The sequence below is a fragment of the Marmota monax genome, unplaced genomic scaffold (assembly GCF_021218885.2).
Source record: "Marmota monax isolate L192 unplaced genomic scaffold, Marmota_monax_Labrador192_F-V1.1 WCK01_AAM20220418_F8-fsc00111, whole genome shotgun sequence".
Classification (NCBI taxonomy): domain Eukaryota; kingdom Metazoa; phylum Chordata; class Mammalia; order Rodentia; family Sciuridae; genus Marmota; species Marmota monax.
The window spans coordinates 5,366,301-5,381,087 of record NW_026695067.1 but is presented as its reverse complement, the minus strand read 5'-3'; the positions used below and the strand labels follow the sequence as shown (position 1 = coordinate 5,381,087).

The 14,787-nt window shown below is 50.3% G+C and overlaps 1 protein-coding gene across 1 annotated transcript in view; it reads right to left on the bottom strand.

Annotated features, from left to right (window-relative positions):
• The window catches only part of Hcn4 (hyperpolarization activated cyclic nucleotide gated potassium channel 4), a 41,714-nt gene that overhangs the window by 10,466 nt on the left and 16,461 nt on the right, over positions 1 to 14,787 (bottom strand). The window contains exons 2-3 of the mRNA XM_046428134.2: positions 9,277 to 9,700; positions 373 to 534 (exon numbers count right to left, since the gene is read on the bottom strand). Coding sequence (XP_046284090.1) covers positions 373 to 534; positions 9,277 to 9,700 — 586 coding nt within the window. The remainder of the gene's footprint in view (positions 1 to 372; positions 535 to 9,276; positions 9,701 to 14,787) is intronic.

Genomic DNA, 14,787 nt, shown 5'->3' with positions numbered 1-14,787 from the left:
GGCTTCTGTTTTCCCGGGCTCAGCTTCTAGGGGCCAGAAGTAAGAGGGTGGGAACCTTCAGCCCAGCTTTGTCACACTGATAGAACAGGAGGTCACCTAGGTTTAGTCTCCTTGGGTAAAATTAGGCCAAATATCAGGGCTCCCTGCAACAGGTGAGGCTGTAAGAAGGTGGTGGTAACAGCCCTCAGCCGAGAGCCCTGGGAGCGGATTCCTGGACTGAGCAAAGCTCGGCCTGGAATGAATACAGACATGTGCCCTCCGGGCAGTCACGTGCCGGGATTCAGGAGTTCTGAGCTGTCAATCCTCTCTATCATTTGGACCTCTGGAGAAGGAACCCCCAGCCCAGAGCGAGGGCCTCCTGGGTGCACTCACCACCATGTGGTTGATGGACACCCAGCAGTCGTCGGGAAAGTCCTGCAGCATGGGCACCAGGAACTGCAGGCAGCCGTCCCAGTGGCAGAGCAGGAGCATCATGCCGATGAGGTTCACAATGCGCACCACGGCACTGGCCAGGTCGTAGGTCATGTGGAAGATCTGCCAGCAGAGGTGGAGATGTTGGCAGAGTTAGGTGAGAGGACAGGAGGAGTGGTGACCCCCTCCTGGCCAGATCCTGAGCAGCTGTGGGCACTGTCTCCACTTTCAACGCAGAGCACCTGCTCAGCAGGAGATCAGGCTGGGGCCGGGGAGGGAGGGCACTAGAAGAGGCACGCTGCAGGTGTGGGTCTTAGAGGGATGCTCTGGGCATCCACGCAGATACGGGCACCTCCCACAGGAGGTGCAGCCATCCAAGACATGTGGGAAGAGGCTCCCTGGAGCCCCTTGCAGCCCACCTCTTCAGCTTGGCTAGGGCATTGATACACCAGAGTTCTCTGGCCTGTCATCCTGAGGGTTCCTTAGGGACCATGGTCTGGAATCAAGCTCAGGGCGTGATGTTTTCCTAAATCTGTCATTGAACTCTCAGAACCCACCCAGGAGCAGTGGGCTCTGCCAAAGCCAGCCATGGAACTGTAGATAGAGCTGCACAGGCCCACAGGTTCCATGTTCAGACAGATGATCCTAGTCCCAGTTCTGACACAACTCCTAGCTGCATGACCTTGAGAGTGTCCCTAAACCTCTCTGATCATATTTTGTCATCTGCAAAATGATGATAAAATCCTTAACTGAGTGAGTTGTCAAAAGGATTAAATTATACATATAAAGTACTTAGTACTGAGTATAGAAGTATTCAATAAATTATAAGCCATTATGAACTGATAAGTTGTTATTAATAATTAATCTTTATGATTAGTTAATATGTATTAGCAATATGCGTTCCCTTATACTTCAGTGAAGATGTATGAGAAGCACGCTCACAAGCCCAGCCCACTGCACCTGCCCTTTTCCACTGGTAGTACCGAGTGGGAGGCTGTAGTGTGGCAGGGCAGGATCCAAGTGGGGATTCATCCCTGACTCACCTTCATCCTCCCAAAAGTGCCACACTAGTATATGATAGGGACTCATGCATGGCAGAAGTTGTGGTGACAGGGTAGTCAGGGGATGGAGAAGTGAAGAGACATCTTGAGGAAGGTCTGTGGAAGTTCTAGCCTTGCTTCTGGCCTGGGAGACTTTGTGGGGGTGCCTCCAGCCATCCAGTTCTGGTCCCTCCATACTGTTCCCAGGCAGAGACACCCCTCTTAGACAGAGGCATTAGGTCAAAATTATGGACTGTTGAATGTCACAGAGACTTAGTTGAAATCCATTTCAGAAGGGGAAACTGAGGCCCAAAGAGACAGAACCTAGATATTTCGACTCTCGGTTGAGAGCCAATGACACGGGCTGCAGAGACAGTGGTCAGCAGCGGGAAGGACAGCAGCTCTTGGACTCACTGGACTGAGTACCTAGCTCCTGAACTATATGCCTAGCTCCATAGATATATGCCTACCCCTGATACTGGAGTGTCAAGACAAGGGGACAAATTGTTCTACAAACTACAAGCTTACGTATTTCAAGTTGTAAATCAGGCTGAAAAACTGTTAAAGGAAACATTCTGTGGTCCTACCTTGACAGAATACACCATCATAACACCCTGGAGGGCCCAGCTCTAAACTAGAACTTCAGAAAACCACACCAGAACATGGGCCACCTCTCTTCTCTGACTCTGTTCCACAGTGAGGAACCTCAGGCCACAACCAAGCTCCATCCATGCCACCACTACCGACAGCTTCCTGTGAAGGGTCAGGGGAGTGTACATGAGCAGGGACCTGAGTAGGGGCCTACACAGGCCCAGGAAGCAGACTTCTGGCTGTTTGTGTCAGGAATGCTAGGTCCCAGGTACCCCAGTCTGATCTAGAAAGAGTTTCAGAGAGCCCCCAGACTATGAGCCCAACAGGGCCCTTCTTCCCTGGGTCTCAGGGCAGTACCCTCGGAATGACCCAAACATCTACTCCACAATCTGCAAAAGGTCAGCCTGTGTCAGTACCCAATAACTCTCCCTCCCTGTGGGGGGGCAGGGAAGAAAGTGCCCCTGCTCACTCAGAGCTCAGAGTGTTGTTTTGGGAAGTCAGTCACACCCAGGAGAGCAACATGAGAAGGAGTGGGTAGGAACTCAGCATGAGAGACAGATACGCAGGGTGCAGTGGGCTACGCAGCAGACTGGCCAGGCTCTCAGCAACCCCCTTCCAGGTGTTGCTGTCCTGCACAGCTGCCCACAGATCCTGCAGCCACAGACACAGACACAGACACAGCTGAAGATTTCCCTGGCTGTGGAGGGTATCAGTCTGGGGTATCTCTATGCAAACCCTGTAGGGAGTCTCACTGGATAAGGAGATCCCCAGGATGCTGCTGTTCTGCCTCCGCCACAAGGAATGATGATCTTCCTTACCTGAGGCCTTCCTGTTGTTCTCTCTCCAATCCCTGAGATATCCCATTTCCTTGTTTCTGTTATGCCCAAGACACACAGGTAGACAAGAGTGACAGATGGGCTCATCTGTTCAGCTGTCTCCCTGTCTATCTCCATATGGATCCATCCCAAACTGTTCCTCCCAGCTCACAAATGGCATCACTCTTCATGTAGCTGAGCAACAAAAACCCAACAGCCAGCCTGATTCCTCCCATTCTCTCACCCCAGCCCCATACCCAATCCAACACCAATCTAGTTCCTTTGAGCCCCACTTCCCATGAAGACATCCTCAAATAATATACTTTACTGCAATCCCAGTAAGACCCTATTCCAAACACTCCAAATGACTGCCCCAACCTCCCGATGAGGCTCCCTGAACCTCTAATCCATTCTCAACCAAGAAACAGAGCTCTTCGAGACCTCAATCAGATCTTGTCACTCTTCCACTTCAAAACTTCCAGTGACTTCCCTTTGCACCTCAGAGTGCACTCTCTCTGCTAACTGTGGCCTCAGTGTCCTGGCCCCTGACTATCTGCCTAACCCACATCCCACCCTCAGCCCAAGGCCTTCCACCTTCTGCCACACTGGCCTTCCCTCAGGTCCTTGAATGGGCCAGCCTCGGGGCTCAGTATGGGGCTTGCTAGTCCATCGTCTTTCCTCCAGCTCCTCCTCATCCTCCTGTCTTGACTGCTTCCCTGGAGAGGCCTTCCTGACCCCTCTATGTGAAGTAGCCAATGGCCCTCACCTCCCACCCTCATTATGACTCTTTGCCCTCATTTATTTCCTCCGTGGAATTCTCACTATCTAAAGTGACATTTACTTACTGTCATACAGCTCCACAAGGCAGGGCTCTTTTCTGTATTTTTCACTTCTGCATTCCTCCATGCTTAGCACAGGGGCATGAGAAACATCTGCTGATTGTCTGAATATATGCATGTATGCTTAAATGAATGAAGGGGACATAGAGGAGCTACAGGAAGCCTCCAGCCATGTCTACAAAGTGCCCCAGCCTGTCACAGTCCATACATACTGCTCCTTTCTATAAATCGCTCTGGGTCCTAAGGCATCGGGGTTGGAATGTGTTCACGCAGGGCCCTCTTTCGCATCACTTATGTTTTTCTTTTCTTCATAACTAACCTTCCAAGATCAAGTCTTTGTCTAATTTTGCCCTATTGTGATCTCAGCAATGAAAATGCCACAGAGCACGTGGCAGGGTCTCAGGAACCGAGAAGTGCTTAATGACGAAGGTGAAGGTGACAATGACAGTGATGGGGCTGGTGGTGAACAGGGCTCCCGCCAGTGTATACAGTGGAAATAAAAAAGGGCAGACTGGTGCGTCCCACACAGAGCATGTGGTGGCAGTGCCTGGTGGGAAGGAAGGAGGAGTCAGATGTGGGGAGGCTGTGGGGTGGGGGAGGGCACTGCAACTGGTTCCCAAACACTGCAAAGCCAGCGTACCATCAAGGTCAGAGTTGAGCCTCCTGGGAATTGTGGGTCGGGGGCACATCCATTCAGGCTAGGAGTATACTCACCCACCCCAGCACTAGTCCCACGATTTGGTTGCTGAGAACAAGACAGGATGTTGCTGGGAGAAGCTGCCTGATACTCGTATGTCCCATGGGCTAGGGCCACAGCCCACGTGCCACTCAGCTGCACTGTGCAAATATTTGCCTTGCTCTTTATTTTCATTAAAACCCCCTTTTATGATGTTGGTTTTGACTGTGGGGGTTGAGCACCTTCATTTCCAGGCTACCACAGGCCTTGCCAGGCAAGGTCTGGGCAGCTCACACTTTGCCCACCCGGCATGGCTCACTCCCACTCCTGCAGTTTGTCATCTGCAGTGCAGGACATAGCAACATGTCTTTCACCTTGGGCAAGTGTCTTTCCCCTCAGAGCCTCATTATCTGTGGAATGGGTCAGTAAGTGTCAGTTCTCAGGGCTGTCTTGGGGGCCAGGTGTAATAATGTCCCCGGGTGGCACACAGTGCTACTCTGCATAGTAGGTACTCTGTTAGTTATTTTCTTTCACCCTCTTTCCCAGCCCTTCAAACAGAGTTGCTTTCTCAGTCCTGGGGGACCCCAGAAATCAGCATTCAGGTTGCCATGAGTTTCCATCAAGATCTCTTCTTGGGACCTGATTGAGTTCCCTCCCAGAGACTCATTTGCTCTTTAAGGAAAAGAACACACGTCTACCTAGGTCTCAGGAACAAGTGTTCCTGCATGGAGGGCAGCACTCCAAGCCTGAGAGGGTGGCCAGGCAAGGGTATCCTGAGCACACCCTGTAGTACCTGGACTGAGAGTCACACTGGGTCCCTTCCTAGGGCCAGCAGAGTGGGCCATCTCTGGCTCCCATGACCACTCCTCTGTGTTATCCCCTACCACTCAAGTCAGAGAGATGGAGAACTCAAGGCCCTCAGAGGGAGGGACTTGTCAGAGGCCACACAGCCTACAGCCCTCTTTCTGCCGTTCTAGGTTGCTGAGGGAGAGAAGAGGCTTCTGGGATGGGTCACTGGAGTGCTGGGCCCTGCAGGGGAACATCTGAAGGGGGGCAACCAAGGTTTCTAACAATAGCTTGCATGCCTGTAACAAGCTCACACCTCAGAGGGAGGGAAGAGGCTGGCTGGGAGAGGCTTGGGAAGGAGGCTGCTGACCTAGATCGCCTAGGATGGAGGCAGAGGCTGCATCCCCTGTGAGGGTGGCTTGCACCTGCCCTGAACACTCCATCCTCCTGCCACCAACATTTGGGAAACCTCCTGGGCTGTAGCACTGGGACTAGCTCAGGAAGACAGCTGAACCTGAGGTTCAGGAGCCTCACCACTCCACGGCTTCATCTTTGGAAAGCTTTCCCAGTCTGGGAGAAGCAGACTCCCCATGGCCCCTGCCCCTGGAGCTTCCTCCTTTAGGCCCCATCAGCCACAACCATGTGCTCAGGATCAGCTAACACCATTTTTACCAAGAGAAATGGGAGCTGGGGACTAAGCCTCAGGGAGCCATAGCCTCGGACACCAGCACTTCCCTGACAGTTGGGGAAACTGAGACCCAAAGAAGGAAAGAGATTCACATAAGGACTTGAAGAGGAGATATATACTTAATATAAACTATATACTTCCCTCCCCAGCTCTCCTATAGACCCCAGGCCTCAAAGGGTCTTCATACTGCTGTTCCAGGACAAACTAAGGCTGGGAGAAGTCCTAGGGCTGGGATGGGTTGGAAAGGACCTGGAGACAGGATGCCGAGGCCAGCTGGGAAACCCCAATCCAATCCCAGGGGTTGAGTGGAGCCCTTGGCTGGGCTGTGTGCCTGGCAGAAACTAGCTCAAAGCAATTTCCTCCCCAGCTGGTAGGAGAGATAAGGGCATATGTGGAGGGAGTGGAGAGTCATTTATCTGGCCTCCTGGGATCTCCCTTCCTGCCCCATGAGATTGGATAGTGATGTACAGTTCAGAGACTTGACCTAAGGCCTCCTGGGCCTTCTACCTCCCCTAAGGAGAGGTGGGGACTGGAGCTTGCCAGATCAATTCTGGGGAGTCCAGAGGATAGCCAGGCCAGAGGAACAATGGGGACGGTAACCCTGGGCCTGAGCCCCAGAATGTACAGCATAGGGACAGTAAAGAAGAGCTTAGCTCAGTCCCAAGATTCACCTGGCCCGGCAGCCAGCAACTCTGCCAACTCCCACCAAATAGCATGGCCACTAGAGCCCCAGCCCTAAGTGGGGAGCAAATCAGCCCCCAGAGTGCTGGAGTCTGGAGACCAAAACCAGTGCCAGAGAAGGGAGGGAGCCAACACATCTCTGCTTTGATGACAGTCTAATTCCGAGTCCAAGACCAATAGAAGTTGAAGGGTTTCTCAGGTTCTGAGGGAGCCATTTCTACCTGGTACAGAAACCAGGAGATAAGCCTCTCAGGGCATCCTGCGAAATATGCCTCTAACCTTCCTTCACAGACACCGACCACTATAGGAATTGTCCCTTCTCAGTCCTGAGCTCAGACCCACATGGTAACATCTCTCTGGACCTAGATGTCCCACAGGTAACACAAATCAACCTGACACAAAATCTTCCCTGCTCTCCACCCCATCACCCACCACACTTTTCCCCTTTCTGATCTCAGTTGGGAGTCGTCCCTACTCCTCTGGTCCCCACTGTCCCACCCAGGACAGAGCACAGGTAGATGCTCAGCAAGGACCTGCTGGACTGAATGGAGTCCATCACCCACTGGGGATGTACCCAGCCATCAGAGAGAATATTAATGGAGTCAAAGTCATGGAATCAGGGAACAGAAGTCTTGGTCAAAAATACCACCCCTGGGGCAACTGACCCTTCTCATCTTCAATTTCCTCTCTGGAAAATAGGGGTGATAAGTTTTGCCCTGTCTACCTTTCCAGCTATGTGTGAGGAAACAATGAAATATTACCAAGACAACAGGGTAATATTTATTAAATGGCTCTTCTGCACCAGGATTCATGTGAAGGCCTCCACAGCCATCAGGAAATTCTCACACCCATTGTGCAGATAGAAAGAATGAAGCTCAGAGAGACAAGGTGGCACCAAGGTCACACAACTAGGAATGCAGAGCTGGCATTTTAACTTTGGTCTCAAATGTGTCATTCTAGCTCCAAAGCCCTTGAGCATTCCATTACACCAGGCAGAGACTGCCACACTGATGGGAGCCAAGAGAGCCAACTCGATTCTGCCCCAGTTCTGCCAAAGTTCTGCTGCATGACCTTGGGCAAGTCATTGCTCCTCTTTGTCAGCAGGAATAATGTAAATTTCTAAGCCAAAGAGAATTTCTGCCACAGAGCAATTCTGCCAAGCTGGTGTAGGCACTTCTTCACGACACATGTGTTCATGACGCCTCTGACCTGAATCTGCCGGTGCCCCAACCATCAGCCATGGATGCTGCCAGCCAGGGCCCAGGCTGCTGCTGGGGGTGGGGGTAGAGGACTTTGTAATCTTATCATGGAACTTTCCATCTGATCAAGCAGGGGTCCTGGAGGTCAGGAGACCAGCAGCGAGAAGCAGCAAGAAATGTACCCAGCAAGAAGCCTTCCCAGCATAGCCCACTCCACATGCCAATGTGGGTGTCTCGTAAAACACGACTCCCCACAACTCCAGGTACCCCCAGGCTAGCCTGCCTGCTGTTGCTGCCAAAACAAGTAACATGGGTGGGTGGTGAACACAGACTGAAGTGCCCAGCAAGGTCACCCATGCTTCTTCCCTGTGGCCCTCCTTTTTTCCTCCTACAGATAACTGCTCCAGCTCATGGATGAGTTAGGATTGTTTAGAATGGTGCTGGCCCACACAGTTCATTTACAATTTTTTCTTTAGTTGCTGTAGCCGATTCCCACAGCCCCTAGGATCCCTTTACAGTGATTGTGCACAGGACTCCAGGCTCCCCAGGCACTTTACCTCCTCCAGTGTCTGTATCAGAGGCCTTTCCCAGACTGCTGGAAACTGTTTTGGCTGCTTGCACTGAGGGTGGGGAGGCCCCAAACCACTGACTGACAAGTAAGGGGATAGCAACATTCCAACTCTTTTCTGTAATTGGGACAACATCAATGTATGGTGTATACTGTCTGCAGAGCTCCTCATGAGATTGGTCAAAAATCACCCTCCATAGAACTTTGCTAAATGTCCCACACTTGCTTGGCTTTGGACCTTTCCCTGTCTCTCTTCTCCATTCCCTTATCAGGTTTACCTAGGAATGCTACCATGAAAATCACTTTCACATAATCCTCCTCTGAGGGTCTGCTCCAGAAAAACTCAATCTAAGATAATTGCCAACAAAATCTGTATAAAAATCAAGACTTCTGCTTCTCATGATATAGCTGTAGATCTATCAACCTCTTTGGCCTATTCCTATGTGGCAGCAATTAGCTAGAACCAAGAAGAAGCTGCTCAATACAGACGGAAGGTATGTTCCTCAGTTAACCCAATTCCATCACCCTCATTACTGTCCCCAACTGGCCCTTTTCACCCATTCACATTCCCTGCCAGGCCCCCAAAGACTTAGCGTTTACAATCCCCCAAATATGGTGCAGTTGTTATCAGGGCAGGCTCTGGAGTCAGTGAGCTCCATGTTCCAGGTTCACCATTTGACCTTGTGTAAATCATTTCATCTCTGTCTCTCAGTTTCTTCATGTGAAAAACAAGGGTCTCCATGTACCTATATGTTCTATGGTTGTTATGGACTTCAATGGAATACTGTGTGCACAGTGCTTTGTGTAGTATCTAACACACGACAAGAGACCAAGAAATTACCAATATTTCTCCTCTTGGAGCAGGTATGCCTGCTATAATCTGACAGTACAGTCCAACTATCTGAGATTACCTGCTTGCTGGTTCTTCTCTTCACCTGAGAAAATACCCCTTTATCCCAAGAGATTTGGTCTGATCACTCACCTCTTCCCACTGGTGAATATATCGAATGAGGCGGGAGAGACGCAAGAGGCGCAGGAGGCTGAGGATCTTGGTGAATCGGACGATTCGCAGGGCCCGAGCAGTCTTATAGACCTCTGAGTCAATGCGTGTCTCCACAATGAGGAAGATGTAGTCCACAGGAATGGAGGAGATGAAATCCACCACAAACCAGCTTTTTAGGTACTTCATCTTTATCCGTTGCGGGTCCAGAATGATCTCTGTGTTGTCCTCCACCACAATCCCTGTGCGGAAGTTGAGGACCAAATCGATCAGGAAGAATGTGTCTGATACCACGTTGAAGACGATCCACGGTGTGGTGTTCTCATCCTTGAAGAAGGTGATGCCAACAGGAATGATGATCAGGTTTCCCACCATCAGCAGCAGCATGGTCAGATCCCAGTAAAATCTGCCCAGAGACACAGGATGTCAATCACCAGAAGGAGAGAGAGGACAAGTTACAAGACTAAGAGAGAAAGCTCCAAAGGAGAGCAGATGGGAGAGAGAGAAGTCTTGGAAAGTTCCAAGACTCAGGGAGACAGGCACATGGATACCAGAGCAAGACGCGGGGATTGCAAACACAGGAAATGACACAGAAAGAGGCTCTTCATTCACTAAGGATAACCTCCTTCCTGCCCTTTGGTGAGCGCCCCAGGTAACAAGCCTCCTCCACTTACCCCCACCCTTCTAGTGAGAGTCAGATTGAAAAGCAAGTCAAACAATGACACCCAGAAGAAAGTGAGCGGTTGTTTTAATGACAAGAGCAGCTCACCTCAAACACCCCAGGCCCAGGCCATCCTCCTTGAGGGTTAGCTGTGGCCTGAGACAGGTTATCAGACAGAGATCAGAGAGCAGGTAAAGTCTAGGTTTAGCAGTGCCTGGGAGGCAGAGGCCTCAGTTCTAACCTTGTCTCTGTCACGGGTATCTATGTAATATACAGCACATGCTCTCCCCACTCTGGGCCTCCATTTTCTCCTTCTCCCACACTGGCTCTCTGATGTCCCCTTTAGCCAGAAAATGTCTGACCATCTTCCTCCCTCAGAGGTTTGCATCCTAGCATGGAGGTGTGAATGGGGCAGGGGTAGCATCAAAGCAGGAAGTGTCAATGGGGGGATTTCTGGCACCAGTGAGGTACCACTCAGTGCAATCAAGGGAGACCAGCTCAGGGCTTCCAGCATCATTGTCCTAAGGCCTCAAAGCACCTGCAAGTCCTTCCTCAGGGAGGTCAAAGGGATCTTCAGGGCAAAGCCTCTGAGAAGCTGAGCAATATGAAGATGTATAAAGTCAACTCATCTCTGTTGGGTGATCATTCTACCTGGTCCAGCAGAGGGCCTTCTGGAGTGTGGAGACAGTACAGATAGGCACCGACCCTGCATCTAGAAGATAAGGCCAATCATTCCAAAGATCCCACCCAAGCATCAACCATCCCAGGGCTGGTCCCAAGACTGAGAACTTGCACCGCAGAGCTCTTTCTCTCTACTATTAATTCAGACAATTACACAGAGACAGATAAAGGTATGAGTCAGGCAGAAATAAGCATACCTTCTTCCAGAATAAATAACCTTTCAGCCACCTTTCACTCTCCACGGCAGAGAAGCCAGAAGGAAGTAAATGGGAGAAAGACGAGCTCCCTCTCTTCAAGTTTTCAGAGGGCTCCCCCCCCAAACTGAAGTGTTCCTGCCCAAAGAGTTCCAGGTTTGCAAAGAAATTACTTCACAGCAAACTGTTTTCTTTGGCAGACTCAAAATGATGCTGTGAGTCAAGGAGAGGGCAGGGCCTACCTCACTGAAGGTAGGCAACACAGCTGTCCCAAGTCAAACTGCTCAGGGAACGGCGGCTTCTGCAAAGGCAGCTTCCAGCAGCTCCTTTGAAAGTCAGGGCCGCAGAGGAGCCAAAACTTCTCATTCTAAGGCTGGTGCCCAGATGTCAATGTCTGCTTCTTCCCTTCTCCAGGACCCACCACCCCTTCTTCAGCTCCAATATCCCTATGGCTACTGGGACAACCCAGTGAAGGTCTGGGGCCACACCCCAGCCATCACACCCTCCTTCAAAGAATACACCCAGAACACATCCCCTAATGAGTGTTGGAGGAGAATGGTTTCAGCTTCCATGGGGTGTTTTTGAGCTGTGTACACTCTCTGCCCAGCTGCACACATGTCACTCCAAGACAGCTGTATATACTCATTAGAAGCCAAGTCCAGGTATCCCCATTCACACACACAGTACACAAACACCCCTATGTACACACCACCGTCATTCCTTTCCATTTAATTTCTTGGGGTAAAGAAAACAAACCAAAAAAAAAAAAACTGTGGCATAGAGAAGCCACTGAGGGCCATGTGGTCCTCTGTACATAAAGCTAATAATATGCCCAGGCTAGAGGAGTTTCTAAAATTAACAGATCGGGTGCACGAGGCGGCTGGGAATGCTGACTTGGGCAGGCCTGCCACTCCAGCGGGTTTCTTCGCTCCCCCCAGCTCTAGTTCTCTCAATTACAGACCAAATTCAAGACAGTAATTAACAGGAGAATGTTTGCATTTAGTGGTCTTCATAAAACCAAATTACGAGAGGCAAAAACACCCATTTCCTTACATTCTGACTAATTGTTTCAATCTTGAGTTTCCAGATGCTCAAGTTATTTCTGGTGCCTAGTCTGGGCTGGGGTCGGAACACCAGAGCATTTGTCTCCACAAATCACTGTCTGGAAGCCTCACAGAGCTGCTTGAGGGGGCAGCATAATCTGGTGGGAAGAGGCACAGGCTCTGGGGCCAGCCCACCTGGGTTCCACTCCTGCTCCATCACTCACTCTCTCCCTGCCTCAGTTTACTGATCTGCTCAATGAAGATAATCACAGTACCTAACTAGTAAACTTGTTAAGAGAATGAAGTTAATTGTTATATGTAAATGTTTTGGCCTTTGTTCCATGTTATGAAATGAGTGAATAAATAACTCAAACCAACAGATTTTCAGGAAGGAGGTGAGAGATGTGGAAGTTAAATTTTTCAGAGAAGAGACAAAGCAAAGCATCTACTGGGAATGGGATTGGAGGGAAACCTCTAATAAACTCAGGAAAGCCAGTGACAGATGGCAGGGGCCACAATACCTGATTAATTAGATAACAGAACCTATTTACTCCAGCATCCAGATGCAATAACCCGAAAATTCATGATCCCATCAGAGGCTAAGGCTTGGGTGGAAGGCAAGTTGGGCAGCGATGTGAAAAACATCCCATGCAGCCCGGCATCCAAAAGGTGGGCTCCTGTGGTCTAGAAGGGTGAAGTCAGGAAAGTGATCCTAAATGAAGTGAAAGGACTCAGGCTTTGGAAGCTGCCCTTGGCCTTGTGGACTACCCTTCCTTGCTCGTTGCCAGATGGTTGCACAGATCTCTGAAAGCCTGGGCAGGCCTGAGCCAAGAATTGTGTTCAGCACCACGGACAGCGCCCGTCACGCCTGCCAGCCCTGTTCTGCAGGTCCAACCCCAGAAACTTGGCAAGAGCCTCCCCCTGGCATCCTCAGCTCCCTAGTCCATCTTCATTCTCAATTCTGATGGTCATAACCCTCTCAAGTGATTCCTTAATGTGTCTGGGCTTTTTCATCAGGGGCTCCTTGGTGACAGAAAAACCTTTATTCATAAAGACCCCAGTCAGGGGCCATGGCATATGCCTGTAATCCCAGCGGCTCAGGAGGCTGAGGCAAGAGGATTGTGAGTTCAAAGCTAGCCTCAGCAACTTGGCAAGACCCTGTCTCTAAATCAAATATAAAAAGGACCAGGGAATGCTCAGTGGTTCAGTGTCTGGGAGTTCAAGCCCCGGTACCAAAAAAAGAAAAGACCCCAAAATATCACACTTACTTTGTGTTTTCCATGATTTTTTTTCATTTAACCCTCACACCAACACTATGGTTGCTATTAATTTTAGAGATAATGACACTGAAGCTCAAAGAGAAGTCTTTTCCCAAGATACACAGCTAATTAGGAACAGAGGCAAGATTCAGAGAGATCTGTGGGACTCTAGAGTCTGAGGGTATCAGGCACCTCAGTGGGAGGCAGGAGGAAGACAAGCCTTTCTGGCATGTTTCTCATGCAGCCCCTGTCTCAGAGACAGGAGAAGTGGGGGCTTCAAAGAGTATGCAAAGGGACCTACCTTCCTGATCCTGGAGTCTTCTGAGGTACTTCCTGAGTAGGGATGTAGTACACCTCTCAAATGTTAAAAGCAACTTGAGCTGGGTGTGGTAGCACACACCTATCCCAGAGACTCAGGAGGCTGAGGCAGGAGGCTGGTGAGTTCAAAGCCAACCTCAGCAAAAACGAGATGCTAAGCAACTCAGTGAGACCCTGTCTCTAAATAAAATAAAAAACAGAGCTGAGGATGTGCTCAGTGGACGAGGGCCCCTGAGTTCAATCTCCAGTATGTGCCACACACCACCCCCGAAAAAAAAGCACCTTGGTCACTAGCAGTCAGTTAATTGGGAACATTTGCACCCATTCTAAAGAACAGAAAACTAAGACCCACGAAGAAAGAAATAGTAGTATTCCCAAAGCCTTGAAATAGATACCCAGTGCTCCCCTAGCAATGCTCTGCCCCAGAATCACCTGTGAATAAGTCCCAAAATCCAAGCTATGTAACCAAGGTGGCAGTGTCATGTACTGATAAAGAATCAACCAGTGGACAGCCAGACTCAGACATACTGGAGTTCATAAATGCCTGAATCCAAGGCCTCATTCTATTTAAAGCCAGAGGACCCTCCTCTACCCCAGGACTCTCTAAGCTGACAGGAGTCTTGCTCAGAAGGCCACAGCTGGGCTCTGGATACCCAGGAGAGAAGTAGTGAGGGGCAGATCCCATGGTCCCCAGGCTCTCTCCAAAACAAGCAGCACACCCAATGCCCATCTTCTCCTGCTCCCACGGAGTGGACAGCTCTAGTCAGACACCACTCCTACCACCAGACCTGCATTCCCACCTGCCTGCAAAATTTGTCCCCCTGGAGGGCAGCGCAGTCTGCATTTCAATCACCTGGGCTCCAAATCTCAAGTCACGCCCCCCCCAGAGCCTTCTCTTACCTTCCACCCATCCCCACAAGTCCCCCCGAAAGCTACCAAGTCTCACCTGGCTTCTTCCATCGTGATTTCTGAATCTCCCTCTGACTGATCTGGCCCAGATCTGCTCTTCACCTGGACCCTTGCACCCATTTCCTGCCTGGTCTCCAGCCCCAACCTCTTTCTCTCCAACTCACACACTGTCTGCATTTTATTTCCAAATTATGATGAAGTCGCCCCTATCTTGAACTCTTGTGGTGAATCACCATTATTGAAGAAAGCTTGGGCTCCTGGGTCTGGAACCCTTCCCTCTTCTCCCTACTCTGGGCTTGTATGTCTGTATTAGCAAATGTCGTACCCTTCATCAGGTAACACATGACCCTCATTCCAACCCCTGCAAAAACCATGGAACCTAATAACCCAGGAATCTTCATGTCTGAGAAAAAGATGAAAGCTGGGAT